The sequence below is a fragment of the Loxodonta africana genome, chromosome 8, assembly GCF_030014295.1.
Source record: "Loxodonta africana isolate mLoxAfr1 chromosome 8, mLoxAfr1.hap2, whole genome shotgun sequence".
In the NCBI taxonomy this organism is placed as follows: domain Eukaryota; kingdom Metazoa; phylum Chordata; class Mammalia; order Proboscidea; family Elephantidae; genus Loxodonta; species Loxodonta africana.
Window position 1 is genome coordinate 90,429,609 of NC_087349.1, and position 20,161 is coordinate 90,449,769.

General features: G+C 39.6%; 1 protein-coding gene across 2 annotated transcripts in view; it reads left to right on the forward strand.

Moving 5' to 3' along the window:
* CHN2 (chimerin 2) overlaps window positions 1–20,161 on the forward strand; it is a 363,690-nt gene that overhangs the window by 322,658 nt on the left and 20,871 nt on the right. For both annotated transcript variants that reach the window (XM_003407040.4, XM_064290106.1), the window contains 2 exons: window positions 14,533–14,617; window positions 19,630–19,803. In XM_003407040.4, coding sequence (XP_003407088.2) covers window positions 14,533–14,617; window positions 19,630–19,803 — 259 coding nt within the window. The remainder of the gene's footprint in view (window positions 1–14,532; window positions 14,618–19,629; window positions 19,804–20,161) is intronic.

Sequence of the window (20,161 nt, forward strand, 5' to 3'; positions counted from 1 at the left end):
TTTGTAGCTTGCTCATTCTACTCTTTTTCTATCTCAAAAGAGATTGACTTAAGACACACCCTACAATAATAAAAGAATATTGCCTCATTAATATAACAAAGAGAAAGAACCCATTCCCAAATGGGATTATAACCACAGGTATGTTGTTTTCCTTGATGTTAGGTAGGGTGGAGTTGGTTCTGACTCATAGTGACCCTATGTACAACAGAACAAAACACTGTCCAGTCTGGCACCATCCTATACCACAGGTATGGGGGTTAACCAAACCAAACCCACTGCCGTTGAGTGGATTCTGACTCATAGTGACCCTATAGAACAGAGTAGAACTGCCCCATAGAGTTTCCAAGGAGTGCCTGGTGGATTTGAACTGGAGACCTTTTGGTTAGCAGCCATAGCACTTAACCACTACGCCACCAGGGTTTCCGGTATAGGGGTTAGGATTTAGAATACATATTTTGGGGACACAATTCAATCTATAACACCCTGCTTTACCCTTTTATGGCCCCCAATCTCGCTGATAGCAGAGGCTGCACCAGTAGCATCCTGGATACCATGGTACATCCATCCTGTGTGTCCGTGCAGCACACACCTGCCAGGTGTGCCCAGCCATCCCATAATCGTCCTGGGGGCCGGGACTAGAAGTTCAGGAGGCTGAAAATGTGTCATGGTGCTACTGCTAAGATACTTGACCAGGATAGGGACAGATTTGAATTTTGTGGCTCATTGACAGTTACTATGCCTGTCATTGGTTTTAGCATTCTTCCTATACTGCAAACAGTTAATGTGCTCGGCTGCTAACTGAAAGATTGGAGGTTGAGTCCACTCAGAGGTGCCTTGGAAAAAAGGCCTGGCAAACTGCTTCTGAAAAACCCGTCACTGAAAATCCTATGGAGCACAGTTCTACTCTGACACACATGGGGTTGCCAGGAGTCGAGGGCACCTCAGCTCAGTAGCAGCTGGCTACTGGTTCTCAGTCCAGTGGTTTTTGCTTTGGAACTAGCCTTGTTGCTTCCCACATGCAAGCTCCTCTCTTTTCCTCCTCCTCCTCTACCTCATAAGAATGTGTTAACCTACAATTCCCCAGTATCTTGTCTGACTTGCCTTCTTGTTGGGCTTCAGTTGCCCAGGCCCCTTTCCAGTCATCCCAATCCCCTTGTTTACCCCCGGGAGCAGGGACTGTGTGGTTATTCTCTGAACTTTGGCAAAGGCAGAAATCAACTCTAGAAATGATCGTAGGCTTTATTTTGTTTGTTTTGTTTAATAATCAGAAAAGATAGTTTCGGCAGAAACAAGTCTGGAAGGAATAACTCAGAGGAAAGGGAAAAATCATCCCCTTGAATATAAAACAGAGAACTGGAAGCAAGACTGGAATAAAGACACTGTGAAATAACAGGCTTTTTGAAGAAAAGATGGTTTCTGCTCCCTGAGTGCTATGAAGGAGAGTTATTTTTATCTACCTCCTATGCCAGCCTGGGTCCAAGAGCATAATTATTAGCGATTAGAAACTCCTTATTTGCAAGTAATAGAATCCCCAGAAGCTGTCTTAGCCTAAATAGGAGACTACACAGGAGGGTCTCACAGAGCCCCAGGGGCTGCCCAGAACTCAGGCAGGGTAGGAAAGAGAAGCTGGAGTATACTTGGAGCCACTTTCCTCCTCCCTCTGTCCCCCCGCCCCCGCTTTCTTCCCTCACCTTCCTTCCTGCTCTTTTCTTCTTTCCCTTTCTGCATCCATTTCTCTCCCTCTCTCTCCTTTTATCTCTCTCTCTGTTTTATCTCTCCCTCCCTCCTTCTCTCCCCTTTTCTCTCTCCCTCCCTTCCTGCTTCTCTTCTCTGTCTGTTCCTCTCTCTCTCCTTCCCTCTCACCTCTCTCTCTCCCTCTCTCCTTCTCTCCCTCTATTTCTCTTTCTCTCCCTCCTTCCTCCTCTCTCCATCCTTCTCACCATTTCTCTCTCCTTCCCTCCATCCTTCTCTCCCTTTCTGTCTTCCTCCTTCTCACTCTACCTTTCCCTTTCTCACTTTCCTAATGCTGCTTCAGCAGCCACTGTCACCAGGCTCTGCCCTCTGGGCATTGGCCTTATTCTCTCCCTGAACAACAGCATCTTAGTCCATGTAATGGGCAGAATATGGCACTGAAAGCCCCCTGGTTTGTATGTGATAAGACCAGCCACAAAATCCCACTTCCACATTGCCTAGAGAATCAGAATGGCCTGACTTGGGCCAGGGATCTGCGCTGCTTCAGTTAACTGGCATGGAGTTCCCCTTGTAAGCCTCTGGGTGGGGCTGCAGGGGTACATGGGGACGTGCCCAGGTTCTGTGGGAACGAAAGGAACCAGAATGGACAGTACCCTGAAGACACCAGCCATCATCCCGTCCTCCGTGTATTAAAGGATTCCCCTCAAGCTTTCACATCAAAGTCCATTCTCTTTCCACTGGCTTCTGCTTGAAGTAAATCACGTAGCTACTCTGAGCCTGAAAGTTATCAGTGATATCAAAACTGCAGGCCTGGGTGCCACACTGCAGGTTGTTTTGTCATCTGCCTGGGTATAACAATGTGTCTCTGCTCTTCAGTTCCATCTTTTATAAATTGTATCCATTACTGTTATGCCGTTCCTGACCCAGGACTAGCCCTCAGCAAAACTGAGCTCTGAATGATGTTTGTCTCCCGCAAACCCTCCACTCTCTACCCTAGAGTATTCCTTTTAACACCCCTGCTCCCCATTGCTCCTGTCTGCCAAGTTACCCCACCGAGCCATCCTGTCAGCCCTAATTCTAGCTCTTACCTTCTTCTTCTCTACTTCATTCCTCAATGCTTCACCTTCTGCCACTGTGCTGCCCACTATGATCAATTTGAAGTATCACCTTTCTTAGATCTCTGTGAGTTGTCAGGAGTTAGTATCACCCCAGGTATGGTACGTGCTCAACTCAGAGCATGCTTGTTCATGACCACAACAGCTACATTCATCCAGTAGTCGTGTTTTAAGTGGGTCCTCTTGAGACCTTGCAGTGTGATGCCTTTATCCAAAGGAACTGCATCTATGGCAGGAGTTTCCGGCCAGGGAGGAACTAGTTTTGGGACAAGGAGCCTCACGCAGCTAGGTGCCTTCTCTGCCTGCTGGTGTCTGATGTAAAGCAAAATTGTGAAGGAGGAGAAATTTATTCTTTACCTCCTTGGCATATTTTTATGTAAATATTGGCATACCGTCCTTGTAAATCCTTCACAAACCAGCAGAAAGAACTCAGTGCAAAAGGAATAGATTTGGACGGCAAACTTCGCCACAGTGACTCCTCGCTTAGGACACACCCCCGGGAGGTGGCTTGGCTGAGTTATTTCATAAATGTAAATTATCTGCTAACAAGTCTGACCCATATCAAGTACTCAGCTGTTAATAATGTTATACTGAGTTTGTTTTATTCCAAAGAACACATAATTCAAAGGGACTATTCTAAATGACTAAATGCCTGATTCTGACATTTTAAGTCCAGAGAATCATTCCTTTTGTGTTTTGTTGGGTGGTGGGGGAGGCACACGTTTTTGCTGTACATATTAGTTAGGTTATTTTAGAAAGTTCTAAGAGAGAGAAAATATTTAGACATCGATTTCTTTACTCAGTAAATATGCAGTGAGGGCCTATTATGTGCCAGGCACTGCTGGGTACAAGAAAGACAGTGGTGATGTAAGAATGCAAATTTCTTTCTCTACTGACTGGTTCTCATCCTGGACAGTTTTGCCCCCAGGGGACATTTGACAATGTCTGAAGACATATTTGGTTGTCACAGTTGGGGTGGTGGTGCTACTTGCACCTAGTGGTTAGAGGCCAGAGATGTTGCTGAACATGCTACGAGCCACAGCCAGCTCCCACCACAGCCCAAAATGTCGATCACGCTGAGGTTAGGACACCCTGCTCTGCAGCTACTTCAGTTCAGCAGGGGCTTCAGAGGCAGGCGACCAAGGGAACCCAGAGTTTTCTGTCACAGATTGAGCAATGCCTCTCTGCTGTTTTTTTCTTAACGTCTGAAAAGGTTCACTTCAAGGTCAGTATTTCATCTGATCTTGCCAAAGGAAACGTCCAAAGTTTAACCTAATTTCTCACATGAATTAAATGTCACCTGATTATAGGAAATGCAGTAGACTATGGGAAAAAATCTCAGCTGAGATGGCGCAGGGGAAGGCCCCGGCTGTGCTGACCCTCTGTGTGCCTGCAGACAAGCCCCCCACCCTCAAGCTCCTCAGTTAACTCTGGGCAAAAGCTAGACTAGATGATGCCCAACGCACAGCAACTTATACCTAGAAGTGATTTTAGCTACCTCCAGCCACCTCCAGCCCCTCTTCTATGCATATAACACAGCTAAGAACTGCCTTTGACCCAAAAAGTCCTTTTAAAAGCAAATGAATAATGTTGCCATTTTTAACATGAATGATTATGATAAACTGAGACAATATAGTTTTAGTCTATACCAGTGATTCACAGTTGGGGGCTACTTTGTCACCTAGGGGATATTTGGCAACATCTGGAGACATTTTTGGTTGTCACAACTGTGGGGTGCTACTGGGATCTAGTGGGTAGAGACCAAGGATGCTGCTAAACATCCTACAATGCACAGAACAGACTCTCACAGCAAAGAATTATCCAGCCCCAAAAGTCAGTAGGACTGAAGATGAGAAACCCTGGTCTATGCTGAAAAGAAAAAGCAAAAATTCTCAACTGTAACATATCCTAAGTAGCTCTTTCTGTTTCTTAAAGTCCAGAACTGGCACTGAGCTGATCATATACTTGGGTGGTATCTACATTGACCCATCAAAGCACACCTGTTATAAAACCACTAGAGAATGCTTCCTTCCAGATTCAGCAGACATGAGATAAATAACATTCTAGAATGAGCCAAGTTGGGGGTACTTGCTAAACGCCTGGGATTTTTCTTGACAACTCTTCTTGCTCTTGTTTTTACAGAGTGGTCATTCCTAGGCTATTTGTTTAACATATCTTATCTTCCATAATATCATCTTATTCTTTTTGGTGTGGTTTTTGAGTTCCAGGCAGACCATGCCTAGTATAATAGAGTTGGACAGACATTCTTCCTGTCTGGGGTATTTTCTTCCTGTCTAGGGTATTTTAGTTACTGCTCTAAAGTTCTTTTTCTGAAAATGTTCTTTTTCTGAAAAGATATTCTTGAAAATTGGTAAACTTCAGAGAATGGAAAAAACTAACCAGTGACTTTAAAATATGAGGTATGGTTATTGAGAGAATGGACATAATAACTCAACCCCAAATAAAATAGGTACATGGAGTGCCTTTAGTACTTACATTCAGTTTACTGTCTAGAGATTTTCCTTGTGGATCCAAAAGAAAATTGAACAGTATACTGACCATGAAAATAAACAGTTGCCCATCACAAAAAGGAAATAAGGCATTAGGCCTAAAATAATGTTTAGCCAACTTTACGTTCTCCTCTGTTCCCATTTTGTTTTCTTTCTGTGGGAATGTGTTTTTGTGGGGACATTCAGCAGTGTCTGCCTACATTTGTGTGGTCAGTGAAATGAAATAGAAGGTATGGAGCTAACGAACATTAAATGTGATTTTGATATGCTTAATTATTTTTTCTTTCACTGATGTCAGATGGATCTTGGCTAAATGCAGAGAATACCAGAAAGATGTTTACCTGTGTTTTATTGACTATGCAAAGGCATTCAACTGTGTGGATCATAACAAATTATGGATAACTTTGCAAAGAATGGGAATTCCAGAACACTTAAATGTGCTCATGCAGAACCTGTACACAGACCAAGAGGCAGTCATTCGAACAGAACAAGGAGATATTGCATGGTTTAAAACCAAGGAAGGTGTGATCAGGATTGTATCCCTTCACCATACTTATTCAATCTGTACGCTGAACAAATAATCTGAGAAGCTGAACTATGAAGAACAGAGCATCAGGATTGGAGGAAGACTTATTAACAACCTATAAAATGCAGATGACACAATCTTGCTTGCTGAAAGTGAAGAGGACTTGAAGCACTTACTGATGATGATCAAAGTCTACAGCCTTCAGTATGGATTACACCTCAACATAAAACAAAAATCCTCACATCTGGACCAATAAGCAACATTATGATAAACGGAGAAAATATTGAAATTATCAAGAATTTCATTTTACTTAGATCCAAATCAATGCCCATGAAGCAGCAGTCAATAAATCAAATGATATATTGACATCGGGCAAATCTGCTGCAAAAGACCTCTTTATAGTGTTAAAAAGCAAAGATGTCACTTTGAGGACTGAGATGTGCCTGACCCAAGCCAGGGTGTTGTCAGTCACCTCATATGCATGTGAGAGCTGGACAATGAACAAGGAAGACTGAAGAAGAATTGATGCCTTTGTATTATGATGCTGGTGATGAATATTGAATATATCATGGACTGAAGAATGAACAAATCTGTCTTGGAAGAAGTACAGCCAGAATGTTGCTTAGAAGTGAGGATGGCAAGACTTCATCACACATACTTTGGAAATGTTATCAGGAGGGATCAGTCTCTGGCGAAGGACATCATGCGTGGTAGATGGTTAGTGAAAAACAGAAAGACCGTCAACAAGATGGATTGACACAGTGGCTGCAACAATGGGCTCAAGCATAGCAAGGATTGTGAGGATGGCGCAAGACCAGGCAGTGTTTAGTTCTGTTGTACATAGGGTTGCTATGAGTCGGAACTGATTCAATGGCACCTAACAACAACAACAACAATTATTTCTTAAAATATTGGCAAAAGTGAAATTTTAGAATATTTGCAATTGTGTTTCCTGTATTTCCTGAAAGGGTCACTACGCCAGTTTCTATTTTGTTGATCCGTATTTCATCAACGTGTAACAAATATTGGGGCAACTCTCCTAATTTCTAAGCACTGCATTTTCATTTTTACCTAACGATTATTTTATCCACTGGAGGTGTTTCAGAGAAGAATATTATGTCACTCCTTTTTTACATGGCTTACAAGGAAAGAAATGCCTTTCGAAAACCAAGCCTACCTTCCTTGGCCTTTGCTCATACTGGTCCCTCTTCAAGAAATGTTCTATTCATGTCATCTGATCCCTGGTTAAGACGATCACTTTACCATCAGCTCAGTCTTTCCCAATCTGATGAGTTTATATCTATCCTTCAAAGCTCAGTTCAAACATCACTTTCCTCAACCTCCTCAGGAAGACTTGATTACTCCCTCCATTACACTACCATAGATCTCCTACATGTTCTACGTTATCATTTAACACATAATTAGTCATTTATGTTGTCTGTTGATTCTTGTAGAAAATGAGATCCTTGAGTGCAGGGAGTTCTGTACCCCTCTGATGTGTTTCAGCTTTGTATATCCAAGGACAGGTTCAAATTAGGCAATCAGCTTATAATTATCAAATAAATTAGTGAATAATGAATGGATGGATGGGTGGTAAAATGGGAAATAATGCATCTATCTTGAATCCCTCCCCTCTCATTTGTAATGCCACTTCTGAGACATACCGAGTTTCCATACACCTGTGATTTGGTTGCTTACCTGCCACAGCTCTGTTCGTCCATCCTGCTTGGTCTTTTGTTTTTTGTGGCTACATAAGTACAATATATGGTAGGATGTGTTTTCCTACATTCTTCTACTTACTCAAAATTATCTTGCCTCTTCTTTTGCCCTCTCTTTTTCCATCTTGTCAAGTTCTGTGGAAAGCCCTGTGGGAGTTATGATTGAGATTGCATTGGATTTATAGATTCACTGGGGGATAAATGGACATAGTTACAATATTGTGCATTGCCATATATGAAAATGTGGAATATCTACCCTCTTTTTTATGTCCTTAATGCCTTTTATTTAATGGTTTGTTATTTTAGATGTTTGCTGCTGTTGTGAATGGAATCTTTAATTTTTATTAATAAGTTATTGCTTGTATATAGCAAAGCTACTGATTTCTTCATGACACTCTTACATTAAGCAAACTTGATGAGCTTTATTAGTTCCAAGAGTTGGTCCATATAGTCTCTTGAATTTTCTAAGTAAACAGTCATATCATATATGAATAATGACATTTTTGTTTCTTCCAACCATGTATTGTATTTCTTTTTCTTATTTTATTATGCTAGCTAAAATCTGCAGTATAATGCCCAAGACAATCATTGAGAGCAGACAGCCTTTATTCTTTTGTTGACATTAAAGGGAAAGATTCATATGCTTCATTTTTAGTATGATGTTCATTACGTGTTTTTGATAGATATCTTTAATAAGCGATTTTACGTAAATTCTCTATTCTATATTCCCAGTGTGCTAAGTGTTATTATTATGAATGGGTGTTGAATTTTGTACATTATTGTTACTCTAATTTTTGAAATAATTATGTGGTTTCTCTGTTTTGTTATCATAGTGAATTCTAGAAATATGTAAATGATCATAAATTTCTGGAATAAACCCTCCTTGGTCATAATTTTTTTTTTTCAAAATATAATATAATACTACATTCAACGCAATATTTTTAGGATTTTTTGCCTTTATATTCATCATTTAAATTGACCTATAATATTCCTTTCCTATACTGTTCTTATAGAGTTTTGGAATCATAAAATGAGTTGTTGAGCTTTCCTTCTATCCTCTGGAATGGTTTCTATTGAGCGAGGGATTGTTTCTTAAAGATTTGGTAAAATTAGGAAAAATTAATTGAATTGGGATCAGTGAATTTTTTGAAGGCAGGTGTTTTACTGCAGATTCAGGTATTTAGGTTTTCAATGTTATTTTATATTTCTTTGTTACATTATGGAAACCCTGGTGGTGTAGTGGCTAAGTGCTACAGCTGTTAACCAAGAGGTCGACAGTTCGAATCCTCCAGGTGCTCCATGGAAACTCTATGGGGCAGTTCTACTCTGTCCTATAGCGTTGCTATGAGCCGGAATCGACTTGACGGCAGTGGGTTTTTTATGTTACATTATGTTTTGATAATTTATGTTCTTTAAGAAAATTGTCCATTTCATGTAACCTTTAATTTTATGGATATAAAATTAGTATTCTCAAGGATTTTGTTTTACATTTTTATTGCATCTGTATTTATGTCCCGTTTCATCATTTGTGCCTTTTTTCTTAACCTTGCCAAAGGCTTGTTTTTTTTAGTCTTTTTTAAAATTTACCTTTTAGTTTTTTAACTGCCTTTATTTTACCTTTGCTTTCTATTTCATTGTATTCCGCTATTATCTTTATTTTCATTTGTTCTGCTCTGTTCTTTTTCTAGCTTCTTGAATAGGATGTTTAACTTGCAATTTTCAACCTTTGTTTTCTAATATATGCATTTAAAGCCTCTGTATCCTACAAGGAGAGGGTTTTTTTTTTTTTTAATCTTTCAATTCTAAATGTTTTGTAATTTCTATAAAGATTTCTTTTTTGATGCATATATTTAAAAAAATTTTTTAATTTTCATATATATTGGGGTTTGGCTATCTAGTATTATTGATTTGTAACCTTTTTGCATTGTAGGCAGAGAACATGGTCTGTGTGGTATCAGTTATTTTGTATATGTTGAGGTTTGGTTGATAGTTTACATAAATGTTCTATGTGGTTTTGAGAGTGTATTCTTTGAATTGTTGGGTATGAAGTTTCTTTCATATTTGGAATATTAACTTTATCTATTTGAGCTATTAGTTTCTGTGAATAGATGTTAAAAGTCATTATAATTCTGGGCTTGTCAATTTCTCCTTGTAATTCTTTTGATTTTTGCTTTACATTTTTGAGGCCGTATAAGTTCAGGATTATTATGGCATTCTGAAAAAATTAGATCTCTAGTCATTGCATTATGGCCATCTTTAACACTAATAATGCAAATCTGTATATTTGATATCAGTATAGCTATTTTGGGTTTCTGTTGGCTTGCACTGACTGGGTATGTCTTTTCCTATACTTTTTTTTCCAACGTATCTGTTGCATTATGTTTAGAGTGTTTCTTGCAAAACTAAAAAAATCTGATATGACAATCTCTTTGTTGTGATTAGAAAAATATAAGGAATTTGTTCCCTTTTTTCTCTGCCTATTATGCTTTTCCATTGCTTGTTTATTCTCTTTTCCTCCCCCCCCCCCCTTTTTTTTTTGGCTTGATCAAATCTATTTTATTTTTCCTTTTCCTTTGGACTTTTTTCAGCATTCATACTTTCTATTTCACATTTTCTATTTATACTCAAAAATTTAATACATGCATTAAAAAAAAAAAACCAAACCTGTTGCCATCAAGTCGATTCCGACTCATAGAGACCCTATAGGACAGAGTAGGACTGCCCCATAGAATTTCCAAGGAGCGCCTGGTGGATTTGAACTGCTGACCTTTTGGTTAGCAGCCATAGCACTTAACCACTACACCACCAGGGTTTCCAATATGTGCATAACTGACTCAAAATCTGCCTCAGTTAACTAGTAGCTCTGTTACATCTCCAAGACTATAAACACCTTAAAATGATTAACTCCCTTTATCCTTTCCTGTCTTCATGTAATTTCATCACCTTGTTTTTAAGTCCCCCAAAATTAGTTATCATCACCTTTGCTGTTATTGTTGTTTTATACAGAGTATTTGATTAGATTGGCCCATGTTAATCAGTTTCCTTTCTCACCATTAAAGATAATAGCAGAATGTAATGAAATATTAGAAAGCAAAGATAAAAGAAAGAGAATCCTGCTTCTTCCTCCTAGGCTTCATTTTCTTCTTACCGAAGTACATCCTTTACCATTTCTTTGAATGAAGATCTGTGAGTGGAAACCCTTGGCATTTGTCTGAAAAAATCTTTATTTAATACTTGCTCTTGAATGGTAGTTAAATGGGTTTAGAAGATAGTTTAGTGTTACTCTCTTTAGGTACTTTCATGAAATTATTTCCTAATCTACTAGTCTCTGTATTGCTAAGAAGTCTGCTTTCAATCTAATTGCTGTCTTTTTGCAGGTAACCTGTTTTCTAGGGTTTTGCTTTTGGTAGCTGCATTTTTACTGTAATCTACCTAGGTATGGATTAATTTTTATGTCTCTTGTTTGACACTCATGTCCTTTTTTATCATCTGAATGCTTCATGTCTTTCACTAATTCTGGAAAAATCTCAGCCATTTTTTCTCTTTGAATATTGCTTCTATATATGCCCTAAACCCCATCGCCTCTCACCTGCTCAGAATAATCATTCCTTTATTTTCTGTCTTCTACATCTCCAGTCTCATCCACCTATCCTATCAATCCCCTCAACAAGTCTACATACCCTAATATTTCCAATATTTAAAATAGAAAAAAATCCTCCCTTGACCCCATATCTCCTTCTAGCTACTGTATTTCTCTGCTGGACATCACAGCCAAACTTTTTAACAAAATTGCCCACACATTTCTCCACTTCCTTACCTCCCATTTATTCTTCATCTCACTTTTATCTGACTTCTTTCCGCACCAGTCCAAAGAAGCTGCTCTTGCCAAGCTTGCTAATGACCTCTATGTGTTTGAATCAATGTTTGTTCCTCATCTAACTGGACATCTTAGCAGCATTCAACATGGTTGACTACTTCTTTCCTAAGACACTTTCACCTCTCGGCTTCTGAAACACTTGACTGCCTTGGTTTTCTCTAAATGTTGGAACACTTAGGGCTTTGAGTTGGACTCTCTTTTCTTCATTTTCTACTTTCTCTCCCAAATAGTTTTTATTAATTCACACAATTTTTAATATCTATTCATCAAGAATGCCACATTTATACCTCTAGTCCTGACCCTTTCCTCTGTCCTGTCAAATTATGTGTAAATTCCTGCTTGACATTAACACTTGGCTCTCTTGGCAACATTTAACCTGGTCCATCCAAAACTGAATTCTTGAGTCTCTCCCCCAAATTGTCTTCCCTAGCTCGGTAAATGGCACCATCATCCACTTGGTTTCTAACACTAGAATCTAGGAGTCATTCTTGATTCCTCTCTCCCTCCCTCTAAGACCCTGCTTTAATCTATTATCAAGTCCTGCAAATTTTTTCTTCAGAATTCATCTCAAATCCATTCACTTCCCATCTCAACTGCCAGCATCCTGGTCTTTCTTGGCTTCCATCCTTTCTCAACTAGACTACTGCATAGCTTCTGAATCTTTTTCTCCAAGGAGCAACCTCCTATCCATTTTCTACACAGTAGCCAGTATAATCTTAGAAGAAAAAAATCATCTTCCTACTTAAAGTCCTTCAAGGACTTCCTATTATACCCACATTAAAACCAAATCCGTACTTACTAAAAAGCCTTCAAGGCTCTTCATGATCTGCCCTTTCCTACCTTCAATCTTATCCTAATTCCTCTTTCCTTCACTCTTGGTATTCTGGTCACTCTGGCCTTTCAGTTCCTCAGCCACACCGAGCTCTTTTGCTCCTGCAAGGCCTCTGTACATTTGCTCTGCCTGGAATGCTTTCTACCTCTCTCCCCACAGAGCTAACTCCTCTTCCTTTAAAAAAGACTCATTGCCGTTGAGTCAATTTAAACTCATAGTGACCCTATAGAACAGAGTAGAACTGCCCTATAGAGTTTCCAAGGAGCGCCTGGTGTATTTGAACTGCTGACTTTTAGTTGGCAGCCATAGCAGTTAAGCACTATGCCACCAGGGTTTCTTCTCTTCCTTTAGGCAACTTGAAGTCACTTTCCCACAGAGGCCTTCCTCACCTTCTATATAGCATTGAGGCCCCTCTTAGTCTCTCTAGTAGCAGCAACATCATTTTGCTTCTATAGCCCTTTTCATAATTTTTTGGAGTTGTATTATTTTATTATATTTCACTGCTCTTACAGTTTCAACAGTATGCCATAGTTAGTCAGCAGGCCCTTCAGAGCATTTCTGGTAAACTGCTAAGAAACTTACAGTTGCTGAATTTGCAAAATGTTCAGCTGTTAGTAGGACACTTCAACTGAAGAATGTTCTAGTACCAAGTTTCAACTGAGTGGGCCTCTACATGAATTCTGACATTTTGGCTCTATGAAATGCAAGTGCTCCTGGGAATAGAGTTCTCTGCGTTCCTACAAGGAGTGCTTTGTTGTGTCTTAGGGTCATTCACTTGCAGCACATTTCTCCCTTTAAGTAAGAAGATTTTGAGAGATTCTTTTCATTTCTCATAGCAGAGACAACATAACGAGCTGTTTGCATATAATAAGCTAAATGGCCAAAAAACTGTTATAACTTAACTAGTTTTATTGAATGGAAATCATGGTCATAACTTGCTCTTGGATTTATTAACTTGCTTATTTCTTTCTATGTTTTTAATAAACTCTGAGTTCTACCAGGCAGAAACCAGGACACTTTCATCACTTTGTGTATAGCCAGTTACTAGTGTGTTTAAATAAATAAAGAACTCAAAGTGATGCCATTTCTTTTCTTAAGTAGAATACCTAGTCGTATCTTCCCAAACTGTAGCCACACTTTTCAGCCTGTTCTTTTTTTTTTAAGTAGTATATTGGGCCTCCCTGCCTCTTAAAAAATATTACAGTCTACATTTCTTTTGTTAATGGGAGTTAAAATATTTTGAAAGATCTTACCTAACATCTTATGATATTTTAATTTCGTAAAAATCCAAAACCTCTTCAAGGAGATTTGTATTGTCCAGATTAGATTGCCTATTTTTTCTTTCTTTTTTTTTTTGGTTTGTCATGGCTTTGTATTGTCCAGATTAGATTGCCTGTGTTTTCTTTTTTTTTTTTTTTTGGTTTGTCATGGCTACATTTGTTTGCAGAGAATCCACAGCTCTGCTTAGAGAACAGGTATTTTTGTTTTATTTTAAACTATGACTTAAGAATGGTCCTGTGTACCTAAATAATTAAAAAAAAAAAAAAAAAAAAAAACCCCAATGCCCTCATAATTAGACCACCCTTATTTGGCGATATTCGAAACATTTAACAACTGGCTAGGGCACCAACCAATAAAACTGGTGCCCTGGCCAACTAGATGGAACTTCTAGCTTACATACCTGAGCCTGCTGAATTTGGACCCTGTCTCTGGGGAAGGCATTTCTATAGGTCCTTTTGGGAGCCTGCATTTTCAGCCAACTCCCCCCCCTTTTTTTTTTTAATGCCCATTTTGGAAGTAGCTCAAAGCCTTGGAAACTTTTAATTATCCCATAATCATGTCTTATTTATACCTGCCTGGATATTCCACAGATGGGGCAACCTGAGTCAAAAGGACACAGTAATTGAGTTCTCCCTCCCAGAACTTGCTGAGCTAAATGCAGGTTGTAGCAACTGGCTCAGGCTATCTTGGGTTTGTCTACACAATGCCTTGTTTTAGGTGGTGAAAGTCTCATTCCTGAGCTGGTGTCATGTCCCTATAATCTTGCCGTTTCTCCACATTCCTTTCTGACTCTGGCCTGGGGCATGGTGGATCCGTGTAGGGTTTTCAAAGATCGGAGCATAGCTCTGTTTTCTCCAGATTCTATACAACACTGTAAGGGATGCTATATCCCTCACACCGCTGAGGCCTTTGTTTCTTTATCTATTTGCTGCATGTCCCATGACTGAATTCTCAGAATTTTTTTTTCTTTTTGGATCACAGGTCCACACATTCCGAGGCCCGCACTGGTGTGAATACTGTGCCAATTTCATGTGGGGACTCATCGCCCAAGGAGTCCAATGCTCAGGTATTCTGGAACCTTCTTTATCTTTTTCCTATTACGTAAACAGCCACCCTGCTGAGATAGAGGGTATCTCTCCAGAACTGGGAAATATGCCCAGATTAGTTCAAAAGTCTAGCTTTCTGCAAGGTCCACGGGTAGCCCTGTGCTTAGTGGGGAGACTGTTACAGGTATTTGTAAAAATGAGAAGGAATACCTCTCGTTTATGGAAGAAAAGAAAACAAACACACATACATACACACAAGGAGGTACATTTCCTTAGGCATCTACCTGCCTCCCAGTATACATTGTTGTTGTTTTTGTGTAGTTGTTGTTAGCTGCCACCAAGTCGGCACCCAACTCATAACCCAGTGCACAACAGAAGGAAACGCTACCCAGTCCGGCGCCATCTCCACAATGGGTTGCAGATTGAACTGTTGTGATTCATAAGGTTTTCATTGGCTGATTTTCAGAAACAGATCACCAGGCTTTTTTCCTAGTTGGTCTTAGTCTGGAAGCTCCGCTGAAACCTGTTCAGCATCATAGCAACACGTAAGCCTCCACTGACAGGCGGGTGGTGGCTACGCATGAGATGCATTTGGCTGGGAACCAAACCTGGGTCTCCCACGTGGAAGGCAAGAATTCTACCACTGAACCACCAATGCTCTGCCCCAAATAGGTAGCAGTTCTTAAAAGAAGAAAAATCAAGTCCAATGGAATTGCATAGAGAGAAAAGCTACACTTCTTTCCTGACCTCACCTTTCTGATAAAGTCAGAATATAAAAATAGTGATACTGGTGAACATTTTACATATCAGGCACTGGGCTATTATTGTTAGCTGCTGTCAAGTTGGCCCCCAACTCATGACAACTGCTCCATAGGATTTTCTTGGCTGCAATCATCATAGATGCAGTGGTGGTGTAATGGTTAAGTGTTGTGGCTACGAACCAAAAGGTCAGCTGTTCGAATCCACCAGGTGCTCCTTGGAAACTCTATGGGGCAGTTCTACTGTGTCCTCTAGGGTCGCTATGAGTCAGAATCGACTCGACAGCAGTGGTTTTGGTGGGTTCTTTTGCAGTGCTCCTGGTGGTTTCGAACCGCCGTCCTTTAGGTTAGCGGCCAATTGTAAACTATTTGCAGTAACCCGGGCTCCTTATACACTGGGCTAAACACTTTATACTTATCATGCCATTTAACCTCACCAACAGGCTTTGGGGGAGGTACCATTATTCTTCCCATTATACAGAGGAAACTGAGGCTTAGAGATACATGTACCATATTTTTACACAAATAACGCGTGCCTTCTACATTTGTTTGCCAGCTGCACCCTCCCCCCATGAAATATTTTTACAAGTGCCACCATGCCAATTTTTTTTACATGTGGCTGTAAAAAAAATTAACATAGAATGCTTAACGAAAATACCTAAGAGGTAGGGTGCGGTTGGCAAATGCACATAGGAGGCATGTGTTATTTCAGTAAAAATACGGTAATTGTTAATCACCCTTGGCCACAAAGTAAGTAGTAGAACATTGATTCAAGGCAGTCTGACTACAGAGCCCGTGCTCAGTTTTTTTCTGCCATCAGATTATCACTGAGACCCCAAATCTTGATTTGATAGCACATATTTTCAAAGTACTTTGAAACCCTAGGTGTTTTTACAGCTAAAGTTGAAGGCACACACCCGTTGCTAACAGCGTACAACGCATCTTACTAAGATACATTTAACAAAATGGTAAAGAGTTGCCAAATTAATGTGTAATTGAGCTTCCTAATTCATCTTGCCACACTTTTTCTGGCAAGCAGTTGTGGCCAGAAGCAAGAACAGCCTCCTGTGATAATTGATCAGGTTTCCACCGATGCCATGACTAATTTCCTCCGTGCTGGTGGGTATGATTTTGAAAAATAATTCTTCTGAAGCGTTTAAAATAAAATAAGCTAATAATACTCCAGTAAGGCGATCTACTTCACATGCCATCCAGTTTGGTTCACAGGGCCCATAGCTGCTAACTCTTATTCTCTGGGTGGAAGGAGGTTTCTTAGCTTCTACTAAATAAATAAGGAGCCCTGATGGTGCAAGGGTTAGGCATTCAGCTGCTAACAGAAAAGTTGGTGGTTTGAACTCACCCAGTGGCTCTGTGCGAAAAAGACCTGGCAATCTGCTCCTGCCTAGAAAACACTATGGGGCAGTTCTGTCTGTCACACGGCGTCTCTATGAGTCGGAATCGACTCGCCAGCACACAACAACAGCCGTACAAATACAGTAATCGATACCAAGATGGTTCAGGCAGTTCATGTGTATGTCAGGTAACTCTGTGGGCTTCACTATATGTCTTTCCAACCCCCACCCCAAGTTCAGAAGTGTTCCAGGTACCCCAATTAACACGAAAGACTGACTGGCCAGATATTACGAAGTATCACATGGCTCAAACCCTGAGCAAAATTGTAGAATATCCAAATTACTCAGTGGTCATTAATTTAACCAGTTCAGTTTGTGTCCAGCACACATCTCTCTCTAATTGCTGTTATTTTAGCAAGATATTGGTCCAAGGTCAACATTATCAGAACAAAATCCCAGGCTTCTCATTAGCTGTGAATGGTAACTTTTTCTAGGATTAAAGGTTGTTTGTCTTTTGTTTGTTTTAAATAAAACACATTCTAAGGCTATATTCTCCAGTGGCACTGATTATCCTTATATTTCCTATGAGCAGCTAAAAAACTGAAAACTAATCATTAAAAGCTAGGAGGCGTCATCATTGCCTCTTGGCTCTCCATATTTTACAAATTTTATATATATGTATTTTAAATGAACTAGACTTTATTCATAGCATATGGTACTGTATTAGTTTTCAAAATCTGAATATTTTTGTATTTATTATAAAACATTTTCATTTTAATAAAATATCAATATTTAATTTTACATAGATAAACATGCTGTTGCCTATCTGCAAATGAATTTTGTAGGAACATCTTGAAAATTTCTAACGAAATAACTTAAGAATAGCTGGCCAGTTATCGTTATGTTTTCTATCATTGTATTTGCTATTTATTTCATTAGCCTTAATACTGAAATGTTGTCATTGTTGTTAGGTGCCATCAAGTCAATTTTGACTTATAGTGATCGACAGAGTAGAACTGCCCCATAGGGTTTTTTAGGCTATAATCTTTATGGGAGCAGATTGCCATGTCTTTCCCCTGTGGAGCTGCTGGGTGAGTTCGAACCGCTGACCTTTCGGTTAGCGGCCAAGCACTTAATCATTTGGACCACCAAGGCTCCTTCAATACTTACATAGTACTTAAGGTATTTCAGACACATTTCTGAGCACTTTACTTATATTAACTTAATCCTTATAGCAACCCTAAGAGGTGGGTGCTGTTATTATCCTCCCCTTTGTGAAAGAGGATGCGAAAAGAAAACCAGCCAATTGTATTTATTCAGTTCCCCAAAACAGACATTCACTAAATAGACCCATCAAAATAATATTGATATTTACTTGAGCTTTATCAAAGTTCTCGTGTTAATAAAACTAGGATACATCAGAGTCAGTTTTTTCTTCAGAAGGAGGGTAGACAGAGAATTCAGTCAGTAAACATTACAGGAAAATCACTTAGAAATGACCACTGATGATTTTACAAAGGTTTAGATTCCCTAAATCCTTGGTATGATTAAGTCCTTTTTTGTAAAGCAGCTGATGACAATATTTAGTATCGTGTGTGTTTATGTGTATTGTGTGTAGGTATGATATTATTCTTCATACCTAGAAAAACAATATTAAAAGGTACTCTGAGTAGGTAGCACATTGACTTTGAACAACGTCAGCATTAAATTTTTATTTCCCAGAATACAGACTGTGCCTTGTTATTGTCGGAGAAATTCCGTCAGTGGATACCAACTGCTAACAAGGCTTTTAATGTGTTCATTGAACTTAAAAGCACCTTTTCAGCTTTGGATCTTGATAACATGCTTTATAAATAATTTACTCTAATCATCATATTACATGGCACTGTTATAAATTGTAAACTCTCGGGTACCCTCACTGATGTCCAATTAGGCATTATTTCCATCTCACAGGTGTCAAAATAAGGCATGTAGGAAAGAAAATTGTCTACCTGGAACTGCCCAACAAGCACAAGGGACTGGAAACTATGGGATAACTCTCCAGGAAACGGAAAGAGGATGCCAGTAGGCAGTGGTCACGGGCCCCTCAAATCAAAGATTAGAATTTCTTACAGAGAGAGCGGGGCATTGGTGGTTCAGTAGTAAAACTCCTACCTTCCATGTGGAAGACCCGGGTTCAATTCCTGGTCAGTGCACCGCGTGCGCAGCCACCACCTGTCTGTCAGTGTAGGCTTGCATGTTGCTGTGATGCTAAACAAAACTCAGCAGAGCTTCCAGAGTAAGACGGACTAGGAGGAAAGTCCTGGAGATCTACTTCTGAAAGTCAGCCAGTGAAAACCCTGTGGATCTCAATGATCTGATCCACAACTGATCATGGGAATGACACAAGACCGGGTCACATTTCATTCCACTGTGAATGAGTTGGGGGCAGACTTGATGACAGCTAATGATGACAGAGAGCGTAACCATGCCTCCTACAAAAGGAGCATCATGGGCTGAATGGAAACAACCTGCAAAGGTGCCTTTTATGAGCCACGACTAGCTCTGGGAATTCAAACGCAAAAGCCCACTTGTGGACCCAAAGCATTCTAGCCCCCAAAGGGGAAAAAATATACTATATATATATATATATATATTACACAATCAACCTGGCTAATTACCCAAACTATCTCAGTGAACTGTCCCATTCTAGGGTCTGGCAACAGAGATGGCTTAATGAGAAAAACTGAATTATATCAGGTTGTCGTAAGTAAAGATGAATTTCATACTTACCTTATGGAGCATGTCACCTCTACATAGGATGTTCCAGAGAACTACAACAAAACTTTGGGCATTTTTCCTTTTTATTTTCAGTGACATGTAATTTATGCTGGGCTTTGACAAAAGGGCTGGGCAAGGCTAATGTAGCTTCTTTGTTTACAGACTGTGGATTGAACGTACACAAGCAGTGTTCCAAGCATGTTCCCAACGACTGCCAACCAAATCTGAAAAGGATCAAGAAAGTGTATTGTTGTGACCTCACAACACTCGTGAAGGCTCACAACACTCAGAGGCCCATGGTGGTAGACATATGCATTCGGGAAATTGAAGCAAGAGGTTTGGAAAATATTCTTTTTACCATAGGCAATTTTTTTTTTATTGTTTATTTTTATCGCTGCCAAGGAAACTTTCTTATAATTGTTAAATTGACTCTCCACTGTTAGGAAAATAGCTTACACACACGCACACACACATGCACATGCAAACTAAATCAAACCAATTATATCAATTTTTATTTCCTACCCAACCAATTATATCCACTTCCTTTTCCTATATAAGCCGTGCATGTACACATTCAACAAATGTTTTCCAAGCATTCATTATGTGCTAGGCATTGATAACATAAAAGTCATATCCTCACCTTCAAAACTTCATACTGTAGCGTGGGGAGTCAGGAATGTTGTAGGTGAGTATA